Here is a 20,000-nt window from a genome sequence, read left to right as displayed (position 1 = left end):
CGTAAAGTAACTTCACATTTATAAATAGTGAAACTTAGAAACTGTTTTTTGAGTTATTTGTATCTTTAAAAAGCATTTTGACCTTATCAGGCCGAAAATGTCGCTAGAAGCTGGGATCACCAAGCGTAGATTGGCATATATATATATATATATATAATAACAAATTGATAAATAAAACACATGCATATATACATACATACATACATACATACATACATACATACATACATACATATATGTACATACCTACATCTATATGTATATATACATGCATATATGGGTACAGGACACCAAAAAAATGTAGAACATAACAAGAAACGAAAACAAAAACAAACACAAAAACAAACGGACTTTTTCAAACAACGAAAAAACAATGTACAAGACATACAACACTGGGATCATTCCCCTTCTTCAGCTACCCCTGCTTCAACTACTCCATGTTTCGAAGGTAAGGGCAAGACACGACTTCATTGAAACAGTCCTTCCCGCAAAGCAAATTAAATAAAATTTTGGATTTTTTGCGGAGGGGTAAAAATAGTGACAAGAACAGGACAGTAAAAACAAAACCAGACAGTAAAAGCAATACAAATATAAAAGACAGGACAAGGAGAATAACACAGTAAAAAACAAACGATAAGGGTTTTTAGGCCTAATATATATATATATATATATATATATATATATATATACGTATATGTATGTATGTATATGTATATATATATATATAATATATATATATATATAATATATATATATATATATATATATATATATATAATAATAATAATAATAATATTAGGGGGTATGGCTCCAAACTTACAGGGAAAAATTAGATTTAGGATTAAATCCAATTTCACAGTATAAATACAAATTAAATTAGAGATAAAACCACTATTAGGTAAATCAAACAATGAAAAACATAAACCATAACGTAAAAATAAACATAATTAATATAATATAATATTTTGTATATTATATTAATTATGTTTATTTTTACGTTATGGTTTATGTTTTTCATTGTTTGATTTGCCTAATAGTGGTTTTATCTCTAATTTAATTTATATTTATAATGCATATATATATATATATATACACACACACACACACATGTGTTGTGTGCGTGCATATGCGTGTAATTAAATGTTAGTATAACTTCACGGTTTACCTAGTAGTCCAAGTCTGTTGTTTTGCTATCGGCCGTTTTTATTACTTTGTATTCGTTCTTAGTGAAGTTATTAGACAATGAAAAGAAATACATGGACTTGAAAAAGAAAACAAAGATAAAAAATGTGGACTTCATTTCAAATTTCATATTAAGTGAATTCCTTACAAAATCATTTTTCTCATTCCGATAATATTATTTTTTAAAGAGGATAATAAGCAGACGTCCTGCTCGTAACAGGATGTGTCATTCATTGGTTGTTTTCTATATCACGTCATGCATAGCTTTGTCAAAGCTATTGAAATATGGAGTGCCCTACTAAAACATAATGGTGAAAAGTAGCACGACTGACACGCGTGCTACCATCTGACTAGGGTGGGTCGACACAGCCACTCTTGCATTTCATAATCATAAGCTATACACTAGCGCGCGCACCTACACATACCTATTCATTTTTATTTTATTTTATATCGTTTAGTTTTTATTGTCAGTGATGAATAGTAGCATCGCGGTTGCGTGAAACAACAGGCTAGAGGCATGCATTTGAAGAACAAGAATAGAGATTTATTAAATAACTTGCAAAATATTCTTGATTTAGTGAAATTAGGAGATAGACCAATAGCTTGATGGCTGTTGGTACCAACTCCAAATGAGAAAGGAAGATAATTTCAAGAACCAAGGATTCTTCAAAATTGATATGCTGTTGGGTCGAGTCATAAATAATTTCTGATTTTATTAAACACCTTTACATATGAAAATTTTTTACAAAGAATTATTTTCAATTATCAGTATAATTGCCATTATTTTGAACGACTTCTTGCCATTTATAAGGTAGCTTTTTGATTCATCTCGAATAAAATTCAGCTGGCTTCGAGATGAAGCTGTCTGCATACGTTTTCATCTGATTTTGTGAAACATTTTCCCCTCAGAACATTTTGTAGAGAGCAATAAAGATGGAAATCAATTTCTGCAAGGTCTGGCGAATAAGGTAGATGGTGTAGAACAAACCAGCCCAAATCCAGTATTTTTCCCTTGATGAGCGCAGGGGATTTTCTTAAAACATTTTCATGCACACGTTGCAGCTTTTGAGAGTCGGCGTTTAGTGTCTGATTGCGGTTTAAAAATACAAAATGAATAATACCGCGGTGATCCCGTCATACACACAACATAACCTTCCTTTCATGAAACCCAGAAGTAGGTTGTGGAGATTTATCCCTTTCAATCCACTGCCTTTTGCGTTAATATTGTCATAAAATGTCCATTTTTCATCACCTATAACGATATTATGAAGAACGAGTCATTGCTCTACCTTGAAAGAAGACTTGTCGCTATGGACATGTGATTTCAGTTCTTCGCACTAAGAGTATTGGTAGCCCCAAGCACCCGGCTTGCTAACTTTTCCTATTTTTTCCAAGTGGCGGCAGATGGTGGATTGGGATGTGCTGAAGTCGATAGCTAATTCCCGTTAGCACGCCGGGCGAAATACTTTGTGGTATTTCGCCTGCCGCTGCGTTCTGAGTTCAAATTCCGCCGAGGTCGACTTTGCCTTTCATCCTTTCGGGGTCGATAAATTAAGTACCAGTTACGCGCTGGGCTCGATATAATCGACTTAATCCGTTTGTCTGTCCTTGTTTGTCCCCTCTATGTTTAGCTCCTTGTGGGTAGTAAAGAAATAGAAATAGGTATTCGTCTGACGTTACGTTCTGTGTTCAAATTCCTCTGAGGTCAACTTTGCCTTTTATCCTTTCTGGGTCGATTAAATAAGTACCAGTTACACACTGGGGTCAATGTAATCGACTTAATACCTTTGTCTGCCCTTGTTTATCCCCTCTATGTTTACCCCCCTCTGGGCAATGAAGAAATAAATAAATGTTACACATCCAATGATTATTTATATTTGTATTGTTTTGTTTCAGCATCACCCTGGAGCATCACCCTGAGGGTTTCTTTTTAGTCGAAGAAATCGACCCTAGGACTTATTCTTCGTAAGCCTAGTACTTATTCTATCGTCTCTTTGCCGAACCGCTAAGTTACAGAGACATAAAAACACCAGCGATGACGGGGGGACAAACGCAGATACACACGCGTGAATACACAAACACGCACACACCTATTACGCATCGTAGGCTTTTATTTTCCCATACATCGATTGTAAGGGCCCTCAGGGGAAGATAACTCCCTTAAGCCTCTCTGTCTGAGTCAGCAGTACTACCGCATAAAGGCACCATAATTCCTGCAGTTGCCTCCCATCTTCACCAAAATTTATCTTTTGTTTTCTTATGGCCTACAAATAAAATTGCAAGCATGCACTTGCGCAAAAATTCAGGTAGGGGACACCCTGGGGGCAGTAAACCGATTTTGATGAATGTTGAAGTTGATATCATCAATGCAACAAAACGTCATAACTGCTTGAGTTGGAGTTTGGTTTCCACGAAACGAGACGTATTGATTACCTATGGCTAACAGAGGAAGGTGAACACATGAACTTTTACTTGAACTTATCAAAGGGACCCCTGGTGTGCAGTAAGCCCCTTCGACTTATCTATTGAAGTTCACATTAACACTATTAGTACCTGATAACTTTTGAAGTTTACGTTTGATTTTAACTTTACGGGATACATTGGTTACCCATTGCCTAAAGATGATGTTGAAAACACTGTCTATACTCGGAACAAGCCAGAGGACCCCCAGGGGGCAGTAAGCCCCGGCGAGTCATTTATTGAATTTGGCTATTGTAATGCAGCAAAGGGTAATAGTTTCGATAATTGGTAGGCCCATAAAATGAATTTCGACTCAGTTGTTATTCATTTACTACAGTTGAAGATACAGCGATGCACATTTACTTCCATTTCAATTCAGAAAGAGAACCCCCTTGGAGACAATGAGCCTAAATCATTAACCCATAAAAGTTCAAACTGCCACAATAAAACAGCATCAGAACCTCAGGTGTTTATTATGGTTATTGCCTGCCATAAGATAAAATACCGCACATTCGTTATCATTTGAATTCTGCAAGGGAACCCCCTAGGGAGTTGCAGTGAGCCCCTTTGGACCACTTTTAAAATTCATACTATGGTCGCAGCAAAGCATTTTAACGTCTGGAAATAACAGTCGATTTAAACGAAAGTTGACGCATCGGTTACTCATGTCCTACAAATGGAATAGCAAATTTTAAAATCCCCCTGACTAAACTTTAGTTTTCTCAGTTAAATTTAGGATGATTGAATTTTACTTTGCACCCGATTGTCTCCCCCTTGTAATTGCACCACAATTAAGTGTGGAATGGGAAGTTAATTTTTTTCCCTTGAACTTTGGTGTCATTTCACGCTCCTAACCAAGAAAGCGCGATTTAACCCTGGTGTAAATTTTAACGCCAACTGTATATGGATTGTGCTATTTCCCAATTATACCTAACTGTGCGAATTAGTTTTTGCATCCGGTTGTCTCCCCCTGTTTAATTGACTCCCAATTAAGTCCGAAATGGTGACCTCTAGCCAACCACACATCAGTGAGTTATGTTCAGCAGATTTCATCATACTTATACTATCTAACCATGTTACTGAGGCAACAATACTTACAGTATGTGATAAGGAAAGTATTATCTTCATACCAGGCTTATCTCTTATTCCATCTGGTAAAGACATTCCTTTCACATTCAGAAGGCTGCAATTCCCTCTCCGGCTCAGCTTCACCATGTTGATTAACAAATCACATGGTCAGACGCTGACGGTAGTAGGGCTTAATTTAGAAGAACCATGTTTCTCCTATGGTCACATGTATGTTGGCTGCTCTCGAGTTTGCTTTTTCAACTCGTGAGAAAACCCCAACATATAGTCTATAGGGAATTTTTGTAGGCGCCCTATTCGCCAACAAGTAATCGCTGTTTTTTTGTGTGTGTGTGTGTGTAAGTGCCTACATTTGTTGTATCCGTGTGCTATTTTTGTCCTTTTGACAATATCACGAACCCTCTGAAGTTGCTTTTGCCATACGTTATAACTGTTCAATGTCTCCGTTTTCCGTATTTATATGTTGCCATCACGCTTTACAATTGATGTCCTGTAGTTATAACTTAATTAATCTACATTTCCCTACATCTTATTTACACACTTTTTTTTACATTCAAGTGTGATCTTGCCAGGCCGTTTTTGAGGCCAAGGACTTTTACATGCTTTTCTAAGTTACAATCTCAAATAACAAGCAAAGTAAATAGACACACCAAAGTAGTGTGAAGGACTTCTTAAGGGCCACCACCTCTAATCGGAGTCGTCTTTGCTGACAGCTCTGCTGCTGGGACTTTTAAGAGTGAACGATCTGAGGTCAGCAAGACTAAATTGTTAGATCAGGGTCAGCAAGATTAAATTGTTACCATCGGATAATTCAAAGTGAACGTTAAAAGGTCCTCTTCAGGACTACCAACTATAAATTGTTATCGCTTTATTCGTCTTTGCTGGCAGCACCGCCACTGGGACTTTTAAGAGTGAACAATCCAAGGCTTTCTTCAGGGCCAGCAAGATTAAATTGTTACCATCAGATTCATATTTGCTGGCAGCATCGCCGCAGTGATATTTCATAGTGAACATTCAAAACCCCTAAAGTGTTATTTCTATAGTCGTGTTTGACTGAAGCCTTTCGGTTCATTTGAACGACTACTTTATCGAGAGTTATACCGGGCAACGCCGGGTACCTCTGCTAGTAGACAATAAAATATCATCACGAAGTGCACATAGAAGATTAAATAAAGATGGACCCAGTCGTGATTCTCTGGTTATAGATGCTGTTGCATCCTCCGCTCACGTGTTATCTGTGGCTGGGAAGTGAATATTGTACTGTTGCACTGTTATGTTTTCTTCATTGGGTACCTATGACAGGAAGGCACTAAGTCTTAAAAAGAAAGTGGGATTGAAAAGTGGTAATACTCGATAGCCACATTGTGTGAGTGTGAGTGTGTGTGTGTGACTGGCTGGCTGGCTGTATCTATGAGGAAGAAATTGCGATAAACACAAGTTTAAATATTTTGTTCCTATGTACATTTCACATTGTGGTTGTTTGGAACTCTGTATTCGATGTTCCAAGTATACTTGAATGCTTAACAGCAACGGATTATCGGGCGGACACCTTATAACAGAGAACAAAATTTTTATATATATATGCATATATATTTGAGGTAAACTTGTTTGAAATTAATGGTGTTTCATTGCCGCTGCCATTTTTGACGATGAACATGGCTTATAGATTAGAATGCTGGGTTCACGATCATAGGGTCACCCGATCAGTTTCTTGACTGAGCGGCGCATTGTTTCCTTCAGCAAAACACTTATATATATATATATATATATATATATATTATATATATATTATATATATATATATATACGGGGTGTGATGGGTAAATTGTCTCCATTTTATATTTTTAATTTCGCGCATGCGCATTATTTGATTTTGATTTTAGCGACTACATGGTATAGTAGAGTCAGCTGGGCACTGTCTGTGAAAAAAACAGCACCTTGACGCAATTCACTCTGCCAGAAATTTGGAAACGACAAAATGTACTTCTTAGCATTCGTACCGGGAGGCCCAATACGAACATTTCAGAGTGTTTGGGTGTCAATCTGAGGATAGTGCAGGGGGTTCGGAAAGAGTTGGATGATCTAATGGTGATCGTTGTGATAAGAAAACAACTCCCGAATTTGTTGGTGCGACCCACTCCATGATTGACAACGATTCCTCCAAGTCAGTCAGGTCCATCACTCGGAAAATGGGAGTGTTTGAGTTCCTTATCAGGCAGGTAATGTATGAAGACATTCGATATTCTTCATACAAGATGAGAAAGGGCCAATTTTTATCCCAAGCCTTCAAGGACAAAAGGAAAGACTGCGCTACGAAGCTTTTCGACAAAGTCAAGCATCCCCTCCAACTGAACATACTTTGGTTTTTCTTTGACAAGAAAAATGTCTGTCAGGATCAGATGGTGAACACACAGAACAACCGTTGGCTTGCTGTGTCCCCAAAACATATACCGAGAGTGATAAAAATCAAACATCCAGTCAGTATCATGGTGTTTAGAGCGATCACTAGTGATGGCGACGCTATGCCTCCATAAATCTTCCCACACGGCCTCAGACTCAACACGGAGGCCTACATCAAGTACTTGGAAGATGTAATGCTGTCCTGGATCAAGAGGGTGTTTGCTGGAAGACCCTATGCCCAACAACAGGATTCTGCACTGTGCCACACAAGTAGGAGAATCCAGTGATGGCTGTCAAACAATTTCTGCGACCATATCACCCCTAAGGTCTGGCTACCTAACTCCCCAGACTGCAACCCCCTTGATTATTATGTGTGGGTCGCAGTTGAGCGAGAGACCAACAAAATTCTTTGTAACACCAAAGATGAATTGAAGGCAAGGGTTATGGCAGCAACTTAAACAACACCTTCCAGAAGAGTTGCATGAGATTCTGAAGTTATCTGGAGGCCGTGGTTGAAGCCAATGGCGATTTTATTGAATAAATTTACTCTTTAGTATTTCAAGATATTTTTATGTAATTTTGGTAAATATATCTGTTAAAGTGAGATGTCAGTGTCATTTTCATTTTCATTTTCGCGTAATTTAGACGACAATTTATTCCTCGCACCCTGTATATATTCATAATTATACGCACATACACACATATCTGGGGGTGGAGGAAGGTACTGAATCGCACAACCTAGTTAAAATATCGTTGTCTACATACAATGTTCTAATGGAAGACGACTCCATCATTTAACAAACTACAGCTATAGTGGGTAAGTTAGTATCAGCAGTGAACCACAAGCTATATTCATAACAGGAGAGTTGGTAGAAATATTAATAAACTCAAATGACATAAAGCGTCAATAATATTAAGGTTTAAGGTGGCGAGCTGGCAGAAACGTTAGCACGTCGGGCGAAATGCGTAGCCGTATTTCGTCTGCCGTTACGTTCTGAGTTCAAATTCCGCCGAGGTCGACTTTGCCTTTCATCCTTTCGGGGTCAATAAATCAAATACCAGTTACGCACTGGGGTCGATATAATCGATTTAATCCGTTTGTCTGTCCTTGTTTGTCCCCTCTGTGTTTAGCCCCTTGTAGGTGGTATAGAAATAGGTATTTTGCCTGCCGCTACGTTCTGAGTTCAAATTCTGCCGATGTCGACTTTACCTTTCATCCTTTTGGGGTCGATTAAATAAGTACCAGTTACGCACTGGGGTCGATATAATCGACTTAATCCGTTTGTCTGTCCTTGTTTGTCCTCTCAGTGTTTAGCCCCTTGAGGGTTGTAAAGAAATAGGTATTTCGTCTGCCACTACGTTCTGAGTTCAAATTCCGCCGAGATCGACTTTGCCTTTAATCCTTTCGAGGTCGATAAATTAGGTACCAGTTGCGAGGTCGATAAATTAAGTACCAGTTGGGTCGATCTAATCGACTAGTCCCTCCCCAAAAATTTCAGGCCTTGTACCGAGAGTAAAAAAGAATAATATAAAGGTTTGAGATCTTGTTTTCGTCAGAGAGGGAGGAGGAGCGAGGGAGCATATTTGTTTTGTTCGGTGGTAAACTTATGACCAATATAACTCATGCGTTAAATATTGCTGACGTTGACCACTATCAGTTACTTCCCATTCCATATTGAACGTTATACTCATAATAGAATATAGCAACGTTTCTTGTGTGATTTTACTTTTCGTTGATCCTGAAAATATTATAACAGGCACAAATCTCTAATTGGGTTAAAGGTCTCGTAAAGGATTGATGTAAATGACTGATGAATAGTTGTTAGTCTAAAAATAATCCGCCTTCATTTATGAGACATTTATGAGACAGGATACAATTATAAAAGAAAATGTATATGAAACGAACATTGGTTTGTTCATTGGTGAACTTATCGTTTTTATTATGGTTCGGTGATACCTGATACAATATTAAAAAAATTATATAACTAGTATTGCTCATTTTATTGATAGTGAATATGTCTTTATTGTAAAGCAGTGATACAGGATACAAATTATATTGTATTCTGTATACAAAAATATAAGAAACGTATTGCTTGGTTGATTGATGGAAGACCCATAACTTCTATTACGATTCAGTAATTCCAGATACGTAACAAGATCTGGGCAGATTAATGACTATTAAACCATAGCGAAAGATTGAAGGAAAATTATTAAAAAAAAAACACAGTTATAAGCAATATGATAAGGTTTATAATTTTTATGAGGAAAGGATAGTCCATAATGCTTCGTTTTAATAAATTCAACTGATTACCGCATATTACCAAATATTACTTACTACAATGGCTCTTCGATAGAGTGTGATTTTTCAGATATTTAATGGCGGAAATGGGAAAGAAATAAGAAAGGTTAATTGGCATGGACATGAAGAAAATCATAAGATAATCGCAGTGATTGAGAAATATATTATATGTGTGTGTATGCGTGTGTTTGTGTGTGCATGTGAGTGTGTGTTTGTGTGTGTATTTGAGTGCGTGTTTGTATATGTGGGTGAAGTGAGTGAGATATAGGGTTAAAGGAGGAGGGCTAAGAGAGTGGTGCTTAAGATAAGAGATAATGAGAGGGAAGCTAAACAACTATTCATTACTGCTTAACTAAAGCGCCTTAGCTTTTTAATTATGGTAAAGAGGGTCACCCTATTAAAATCACTTACCAGCACATGGCAACAACTTTCTTCTTCTTTCTCTCTCTCTCTCTTTCTATCTATCTATCTATCTCTGCCTCTCTACCTTTCTGTTGTTGGGATAATAGTAATAAAGGTACACCCCTCCCACATGATGAGTGGTATGTAATAGTCGCTATAAATAAGGTGACGTCGGTTAGTATAGGGAAAGAGTAAGAAGTAGACGGTCATAGTCGTGTCTTTACTGGTATAACAACTACACAGCTATACCGAAGTGGGCGTTATAACAATCCGACATTAAGAATTTTATAACACTTTCCAACCGTAGCTACAGTGCCTTTTACTCCTCAGAGCTGGTAGATCTCGTTCCTCACCCACTCGGGCATTTCAAATTCCCTCACCTGTCTTCCTTCCATTATCCAGTTTTATGTATCCATACCCAGGCTCCTTTCTTCCTAGAACGTAGGCTGCCTGAAATTTCCTGAATCCACATACATTTTGTTGTTCTTTTTCCTGCTACTCTCGCCTGATGTCTATTGAAGAGGAGAAATTAAACGTGTCGATTTCACCAATATCGATGACCTGTGAAAGCTACGAGTATAACCCTTACCTAATATAAGCTACATAAAAAAGTGGTTGGCATAGGAATTAGTGGGAATAAGGTCTAGTGGTGATACACTGACAGATTGTGGTTGAGTGTATTAGTAATAGGTATGCAAACACGCAGCTGTAAAGACCTCACAAACAAGTGTGTTAGGCAAAAAAAACTCCCAACGAGTCGAGTAGTGACAACCTTGCGGATGGGTGGACGACAGGATTATAGGAATTACAAACGAGTGTTCACACCACTTGGAACAAAAGTTTACAGTCGTTCCTCTAAAACACTGCTTCTCAACCACTTTGTGCCTATGGACCCCGTTTTATTCTTATTTTACTCAGGGGACCCTCATAATCATTTCATGTCTAAAAACTCCAATTAGGAATTGTATAAAAAAATATTTTAATATTTTGTGCATTGTAGAAATATAACCAATTTATTTCATATAAATTTTAAACAATAAAATCTTACAGGGACCCCCAAGAGCCATTTGGATCCAGATTGAGAAGCACTGCTCTAAAATAAGCGCTAATAATTTATCAGAGGTCAACATTTGATATCAGAATATTGGCCTTCATTCATAAATGAAAGAGAATTGAATTGGCTTCCATCTGTCTCATAATAGTACTTGTATAGAAAAAAAAATCAACATCATAATGACGGTAACAGCAACCAGATTATTAGAAAGGTTAATGGTTTGTTATTTAATTATTATTAATTTGTACGAACTGATAGTCCGTAGTGGTAGCGTTCATCTATGAACATAAAAATTTCCCAGTTATACATCATTGTTGATCTGAGTCCTCACATTCATATGAAATCTGCCATACTGAAAGATATGTTCTCACATAGTATCTTCCCTGCAACACCGCTAAATGTTCGTAAGACATTTAGCTCTCAGTGGGAAAACTAACTCTTTCGAGATGTAAAAATTATAGTTAAATATCTCACCACTGTAAAAAGAATGAGCAGTATTTATTTTGTTTTATTGCTGAATACTCTTGGAAGGTGATCAGAGCGATTCTAATCTGACTTGCACGTAGTTCAATAAATGAATAAGTAATGAAATTTGAGATTCATAACTCACTGGGTTACGAAGCCCAAACAACTAATGTAAACAACGAAATAACAATTTGATATTTTGTTTTTGCAGGGAAAAGACAATTCCTCCACGTTGACGGCCCCGGTATCTTCTGCTAATATCACAAAGGACTCAAGTGAATCCCAAATGAACGGAAACGACATCGAGCTGAAGTCAAAGCAGCCTATTTTGGAGGCATCAGGGGAAAATTCTGGAAGCAATGGTCCGTTATTCAATCCGATTTCTAAGACGGGTACAGACACTTATTGTCCGGAAGCGAGGACAGGCTGTGTCTCGTCTGATGGAGAGCAGACGCTCATAGATAAAGATGTAGAGAAAACTATATGCTCGGGTCCGAGTCATATGCAAGATACTACAAAACGAGAAACATGGGGAGGTACAATAGATTTCCTTTTATCAATTATAGGTTTTGCAGTCGATCTTGCCAATGTGTGGAGATTTCCTTATTTATGTTACCGTAATGGTGGCGGTAAGTAGCAAACATTTTCTTGCATCATCCTTTTTCAATTTCTGTTACACAACGCCACTATAATGATGATAATGATATTTTCTACTATAGACACAAGGCTTGAAAATTTTCTGAGAGTGAGATCGTCGATTACATCGACCCGAGTGCCCCGATAGGATGAAAGGTAAAGTCGACATCGGTAGGATTTGAACATAGAACGTAAAGACGAACGAAATGCCGCCAAGCCTTTGTCCGGTGCGGTAACGATTCTGCCAGCTTGCAGCCTCAGCGGAGTCGATTTGGGTGGGATTTCGGTTTTTAAACGTAAACCCGGAAGAAATACCACATTTTGTCCAACGTGCTGATCTTCTGCCAGCTCGCCGCCTTAGTAGTAATAGTAATAATAATTATTATTATTTCTGCTCTAGGCACAAGGCCTGAAATTTTGGGGATGGGAATAGTCGATTACATCGATCCCAGTACTCAACTGGTGCTTAATCTATCAACCCCGAAAGGATGAAAGGCAAAGTCGACCTCGGTGGAATTTGAACTCAGAACGTTGCGACTGACGAAATGCCGCTAGGCATTTCGCCCGACGTGCTAACTATTCTGCCAGCTCGCCGCCTTAATAATAATAATCCTTTCTACTAAAGGCACAAGGCTTGAGATTTGGGGGAGGGGTGTAGTCGATTACATTAATCGCAGTATTTCACTGGTACTTAATTTATCGACCACGAAAAGATAAAAGGCAAAGCCAACCTCGGCGGTATTTGAACTCAGAACGTAGGCACGGGTGAAATACCACTAATCATTTCATTCAGCATGCTAACAATTCTCCCAGCTCGCCGCCGTAATAATAATAATAATAATAATAATGATAATAATAATAATAATAATAATAATAAAATAATAATAATAATAATACAAATATTCTGCTCAATACCACAGATTTGCTTGTCAGTTGTTTGACCTTAACCAGTTGAGCATGTCCCTAGTGGCTGACAATACGTGCATCTCTGATCACGAGCAGAAGTAGTGGGGGAGCATCATGGCCATGTGTTGAGAGGATTCTTTGGAGTTTGAATAATTCACCTCTGGAAACATAGGTGTTTCGTTCAACATCCTAAAGCAACCCTTATTCAGGGACCTTTTGAGCGGGATGGGCTACTCAACCTGAAGAAAATTCTAACTGGCCCAACTGCAGGTCATGTGCTGTTTATCTTGATATGAGATCACCATGTCGCGCACATATGGTTGTGATGCATGTGCCTGGTGTACCTTTATCAGACGGGTAGTCATGATGGGTATATTGGGCTTCGTATATTTACCCCAGTGTCACTTTGATGGCATGAACTGCTCTCTCACTCAATAATAATAATAATAATAATAATAGTGTGTGTATTTTCATTGGCTCTTATGCCGTAAATACCAATATGAAGTAACAGAGAACTGGTATGAGAATGTACCAAGTAAAGTTATGCAGGATGATAGAAAAGTAACGATGCTCTGGAACTATGGTTTTCAAACGGATCGTGTAATCGAACACCGTCGGCCGGATATTATTATATTGAATAAGAAATACAAATACTGTCAGATCATTGATGTAGCCAGACCAAATGACATGAATGTTGTTAGTAAAGAGATTGAAAAAAATCACCAAGTACTCCGAATTGAAAGTGGAAATGGAATGCGAGAGGGTAATGTAAAAGTGGTACCAGTGGTGATCGAAGCGTTGTGCTCAATCCCATTGAAACTTCAAGACTTCTTAAGACAAATGGCAATCCCTTGCAAGATTAATGTCTTGCAAAAAGCAGCCTTATTGGGACAGCGCACATATGTATGAAAGTATTATCTGTCCGAGGTCCCTGTTGTGATTTGACAGAGAATTAAAGACTCGGTGCATTTTTACCTACACTGTGTTACGAAGGAATAATAAATAAATGAATAAAGAAACATGTGCCAAATATGGTACGTGACAACGACCAGGCCACAATCTGAGATGTACCTATTCTAACTGACAAAGAAATAAAAGCTAATCGCCCAAACATAATAATCAAGGATTGGAAAAAAAAGCATCTGCTTACTGATAGACATTACAGTCCTTTCAAAAGATTATCCAAAATAATAGAGAAATTTTCAATGTACAAAAACCACGAAATTGAAATATTCAAAATGTGGAATATGAAAGTGAAATGTTTAGCTGTACTTCGTCTACCGATACGTCCTGAATTCAAACTCTGCCGAGGTCGACTTTACCTTTCATCCTTTCAGGGTTGATAAATTAAGTACCAGTTGCGTACTGGGTCGATCTCGTTGACTGGTCCCCTCCTGCCAAATTTCGGGCCTCGTGCCTAGAATAGAAAATATTATTATTATTATTATTATTATTATTATTATTATTATTATTTTATTATTATTATTATTATTGAGTGAGAGAGCAGTGCATGCCATCAAAGTGACACTGGGGTAAGATATATGAAGCCCAGTATACCCATCATGATTACCCGTCTGATAAAGGTACACTAGGCACATGCATAACAACCATATGAGCGCGATACGGTGATCTCATATAAAAATAAACAGCACATGACCTTGCAGGTGGGACCCAGTTAGAAGTTTCTTGAAGTCAAGTAGCCCATCCTGCTCAAAACGTCCCTGAATAAGGGTTGTTTAAGGGTGTTGAACGAAAGGCCCTTGTTTCCAGAGGTGAATTATTCAAACCACCAAAGAATTCCTCTCAACACATGGCTATTATGCTCCTCCAGTATTTCTGCTCGTGATTAGAGATGCACGTATCGTCAGCCACTAGGAACATGGTCAACTGTTTAAGGTCAAACAGCTAACAAGCATATACATAACACTTCCAAGATCAGAAGCCATGACAACCAGTGCATGGTAGTGCATCAGGGCATTTATTATTATTATTATTATTATATTATTATTATTATTATTATTATTATTATTATTATTACTTTTTGTTTTCTTCTTTCAAATTTGCTTCCATTTCTTGCCGAGTGTCTTCCCGACTCCTAGGGCAAAGAAACATTATTATTATTATATTATTATTATTATTATTATTATTATTATTATTATTATTATTATTATTGTTGTTGTTGTTGTTGTTGTTGTCGTTGTTATTGTTGTTGTTTTTCGTCTTTCTTCAATTTTTCTTCCATTTCTCGTCGTTCCAGTTAGTACGATCTTTTGCACTTCCTGTAGGGGTGGTAAGCCTGGGATCATTTCCAGTTAGTACGATTTTTTGCACTTCTTGTAGGGGTGGTAAGCCTGGGATCATTTTCAGATAGGTTTCAGTACCTTTTTTTTTTTTTTATCATTCCTAGAGATCCAACAATCACTGGTACTGTAGTCGCCCTGAGGTGCCACATTTTTTCAATTTCTATTAGCAAGTCTTTATATTTACTGATCTTTTCAAAATCTTTCGCCGCTATATTGTGATCGCAACGAATACTCATGTCAATTAATAAACACACCTTTTCTGTCTGATCTTTTATAATAATATCCGGTTTATTAGCTTTTATAATTTTGTCGGTATGTATGGGGAGGTTCCAGAGAATCATTATTATTGTTGTTGTTGTTGTTGTTGTTGTTCTTCTTCTTCTTCTTCTTCTTCTTCTTCTTCTTCTTCTTCTTCTTATTATTATTATTATTATTATTATTATTATTATTATTATTATTATTATTATTATTATCAAGGCAGTGAGCTGGCAGAATTGTTACCACTCCGGGCAATATGCTTAGTGGCGTTTCGTCCGTGTTTACGCTCTGAGTTCAAATCTTGCCGGGGTCGACTTTACCTTTCATCCTTTCGGGATCGATATCATAAGTACCAGTTGCGAACTTATTATCGATGTAATCGACTTACATCCTCCCCCACCAAGCATACTGGCCTTGTGCCAAAATTCGAAACCATTATTATTATCACCATCATCTTCTTCATTGTCGTCATCATCACCATCTTCATCGTCGTCATGGTCGTGGTGATCGTCGTCTTAACCATCAACATTGTCATTATCAAAACGCCGGTGATACTCACAAAGGATCACTGCACCCAGGGACAGTCAATCTTCGCAGCATCCAAACAAGAAATTCATCAGGACTATTGGGCTGAAGACGTTCAGCAACTCATATAAGTTTTCCGCTCACGTACATTTTGTGTGTACTTTCTGTCTCTGTCTGTCCGTTTCTGTCTCTGTCTCTCATTTCTACAACTATTTATAATGGTGTTTCCTTCACAGAAGTGAGTGTTGTAATCTATTCTACTCTAGGCACAAGACCAGAAATGTTTGGAGAGGCGGGGGCAGTCAATTAGATCAAGCCCAGTTCGCAACTGATACTTAATTTATCGACCCCGAAAGGATGACAGGTAAAGTCGACCTCGGCGGAATTTGAACACAGAACGTAAAGACATATAAAATACCTATTTCTTTACTACACACAAGGGGCTAAACACAGAGAGGACAAACAAGGACAGACAAACGGATTAAGTCGATTATATCGACCCCAGGGCGTAACTGGTACTTATTTAATCGACCCCGAGAGGGTGAAAGGCAAAGTCGACCTCGGCGGAATTTGGACTCGGAACGTAGCGGCAGACGAAATACCGCGAAGCATTTCGACCGGCGTGCTAACGTTTCTTATTTCTTTATTGCCCACAAGGGGCTAAACATAGAGGGGACAAACAAGGACAGACAAAGAGATTAAGTCGATTGTATCGATCCCAGTACATAACTGGTACTTATTCAATCGACCCCGAAACTGGTACTTGATTTATCAACCCCGAAAAGGCAAAGTTGACCTCGGCGGAATTTGAACTCAGAACGTTGACAAAATTTCCACTAAGTCTAGCGTACTTCAGAGTAAAATTATATGCTTTTCTCTGACGTGAAATAAACAATTTATTTTATCACTATTTTAAATATTTCAGTTCTTAAATTAGCTGCAATAAACTTGAAACAATTCCGGTGCGAGATTTGAACCCACGGTCTTGCAATCGTAAGTGCAACACCCTAACCATTTGGCCACGCACCTCCACATGTGTGTGTGTGTGTGTGTGTGTGTGTGTGTGTGTGTGTGTGTGTGTGTGTGTGTGTGTGTGTGTGTGTGTTGTGGAACAAGTACAGATGAAAGCAAAGTTGTTTTTCAACAGAAGGAAATATTAGACACGAGGTCTGTGCGGCGATCGTAAGACAAAAAGCTGTCACAAAGGTGTTGCAGTAGAATTCGCCAAACACAACTTGATTTATGTTGATCGTTCAACAGAACAATTAAACAAAATATTCAATGGACACAGGTACAATAGCAGTATTTCGACGGAACATGCCGAACATTTTACATCAAACAAATACAGATAAAAGCAAAGCTATTTTTCAATACGGGACAGAGACAAACACGGAAAATATTAGAATAAATAAAAAAAAAAACAAAGTCTTTTGTCTAAGTAGACAAAATGAACAGGAAGAAATATGGGCCACGTGTGGTCAGTGTGACGCTCGTAAGACAAAAGGCTGTCAGAAAGGTGTGATAGATATCAACAGGAGCGGGTAATATCGTGGCACTCCGTCGGTTACGACGACGAGTGTTCCAGTTGATCCGATCAATGGAACAGACTGCTCGTGAAATTAACGTGGAAGTGGCTGAGCACTCCACAGATACGTGTACCCTTAATGTAGTTCTCAGGGAGATTCAGCGTGATACAGAGTGTGACAAGGCTGACCTTTTGAAATAAAGGTACAACAGAAACAGGAAGAAAGAGTGAGATAAAGTTGTGGGGTAGGAGTACAGCAAAGTTCGCCACCACCCACTGCCGGATCCTCGTGCAATTTTAGATGTTTTCGCTCAATAAACACTCACAACTCCTGATCTGGGAATCGAAACCGCGATCCTACCATCGCGAGTACGCTGCCCTAACCACTGGGCCATTGCGCCTCCACTGCGTGTAATATAATGAAAGGAGAAAGTAAAAAAGATCTAGAGAAAGGTGAGGTGCAAGATAGAGCGAGAGAAAGATAGTGAGAGAGGGAGTGAGGTAGAGCAAGTGAAAGATAGTGAGAAGGTGAGGAAGAAGAATAGAGCGGGAGAAAGATAACGTGAGTCAGCGAGAGAAAACAAATCAGTTACGATGTATGTTTGTATACGCTGGAGAGGAAATTCAAAAAGTGGTGAAGAACCTGCAACATAACAAACAGAAAAGGCAAACAAAAATAGACACAGATCAATTAATTTCATCAACCCCCCCCCCCCAACGGTGGGTTGGGGCGGTGAGCTGGCAGAATCGTTAGCACGCCGGGCAAAATATAAATTTCTTTATTGCCCACAGGGGGCTAAACACAGAGGGAACAAACAAGGACAAAGGGATTAAGTCGATTACACCGACCCCATTGTGTAACTGGTACTTATTTAATCGACCCCGAAAGGATGAAAGGCAAAGTCTACCTCGGTGGCATTTGAACTCAGGACGAAATACTGCTAAGCATTTCGCCCGGCGTGCTAACGATTCTGCCAGGGCAAAATATTAGCGGCTTTTCGTCTGTCTTTATGTTAGCCCCTTGTGGGTAGTAAAGAAATAGGTATTTCGTCTACCGCTACGTTGTGAGTTCAAATTCCGCCGAGGTTGACTTTGCCTTTCATCCTTTCGGGGTCGATAGATTAAGTACCTGTTATGCACTGGGATCAGTGTAAAAAGAGACGGATAGAATAAGTACTAGGCTTCCAAAGAATAAGTTCTGGGGTCGATTTGCTCGACTAAAGGCGGTGCTCCAGCATGGCCGCAGTCAAATGACTGAAACAAGTAAAAGAGTAAAAGAGTATATATATATATATATATAATTGTTAAAGATGACAACCAACATTAAGGCAAGGCAAACATCTCAAGTCGTATACAACATTATTAATGGAAAAAATTCAGTCTTACAGCTGTTTCTGAGGTATCTCCGAGTACGGGATATTCCGTCATCAGCCCTTGGTAATCCGTTACAGCACTTAGTTAGCGTACCTAATCGTTTAGATCACCTGTGAACTAAACCCCCTTACTTTGTACACACACACACACACACACACACACACACACACACACACACACACCACACACACACACATATATATATATATATATATACACATATATAATTTGTCTTTGTGTTTGTACACCGACACTGCTTGACATCCGGTGTTAGTTTACTTACATTCCCGTAACATTAGTAGTTCGGCAAATGAGATCGATAGCAGAGTAACAGGTTTTAAAAATATTTAAACATAAATACTGGAATCGATTTAAGTCTCAATGTTGTGTTCCAGCGTGTCTGCAGTCCAAAGACCGAAAAGAGAAAGAGAGTCAGAGAAAGAGAGAGACAGAGAAAGCGTGAGAGAGAGAGAGAGAGACAGGCAGAGAGAGAGAGAGAGAGAGAGAGAGAGAGAAAGAGTGCGAAAAACAGGGACAAAGAGAGAGAGAAAAAAGAGTGCGAAAACAGGGAGAAAGGGAGAGAGAGAAAGAGAGAGAGAGACAGATAGACAGAAAGAGAGAAAGAGAGCGAAAAACTGGGACAAAATGAGAGAGAGCGAAAAACAGGGAGAAAATGAGAGAGAGCGAAAAACAGGGACAAAAAGAGAGAGAGAAAGAGACAGACAGGCAGGCAGGTAGGCAGTCAGAAAGAGAGAGAAAGAGAGCGAAAAACAGGGACAAAGAGAGAGAGAGAGAGAGAAAGAGAGAGAGTAGACAACAAACTAAGATTTCTATAACCTTAATTGCAGTCAGTGCATTTTTATTTATGGTTTTTGCTAATTAGCATACCTACCTACATATAATTTCAAAACTTTATGCTATCATACAATGTATATGTATGTGTGTGTATGTGTGTGTGTGTGTGTGTGTGTGTGTGTGTGTTGTGTGTGTTGTATAATACGTATTATACAATGCGGCGAGCTAGCAAGATCGTTGGCGCGCCGGGAAAAATGTTTAGCAGCATCTCTTCTGGCTTTAAATTCTAAATTCAAATTCTGCCGAGATTTCAAGTACAGGGGTTCAATG

At 38.5% G+C, this 20,000-nt stretch overlaps 1 protein-coding gene across 1 annotated transcript in view; it reads left to right on the top strand.

Moving 5' to 3' along the window:
- The window catches only part of LOC115216690 (sodium-dependent noradrenaline transporter), a 206,969-nt gene that overhangs the window by 123,106 nt on the left and 63,863 nt on the right, over positions 1-20,000 (top strand). The window contains exon 2 of the mRNA XM_036506950.1: positions 11,560-11,977. Within this exon, the coding sequence (XP_036362843.1) occupies positions 11,635-11,977 (343 nt within the window). The 5' untranslated portion in view covers positions 11,560-11,634. The remainder of the gene's footprint in view (positions 1-11,559; positions 11,978-20,000) is intronic.

The sequence above is a fragment of the Octopus sinensis genome, linkage group LG10 (assembly GCF_006345805.1).
Source record: "Octopus sinensis linkage group LG10, ASM634580v1, whole genome shotgun sequence".
NCBI classification, from domain to species: domain Eukaryota; kingdom Metazoa; phylum Mollusca; class Cephalopoda; order Octopoda; family Octopodidae; genus Octopus; species Octopus sinensis.
Note: the sequence above shows the minus strand (reverse complement) of the source record. Positions and strands in the feature narration are given on the sequence as shown.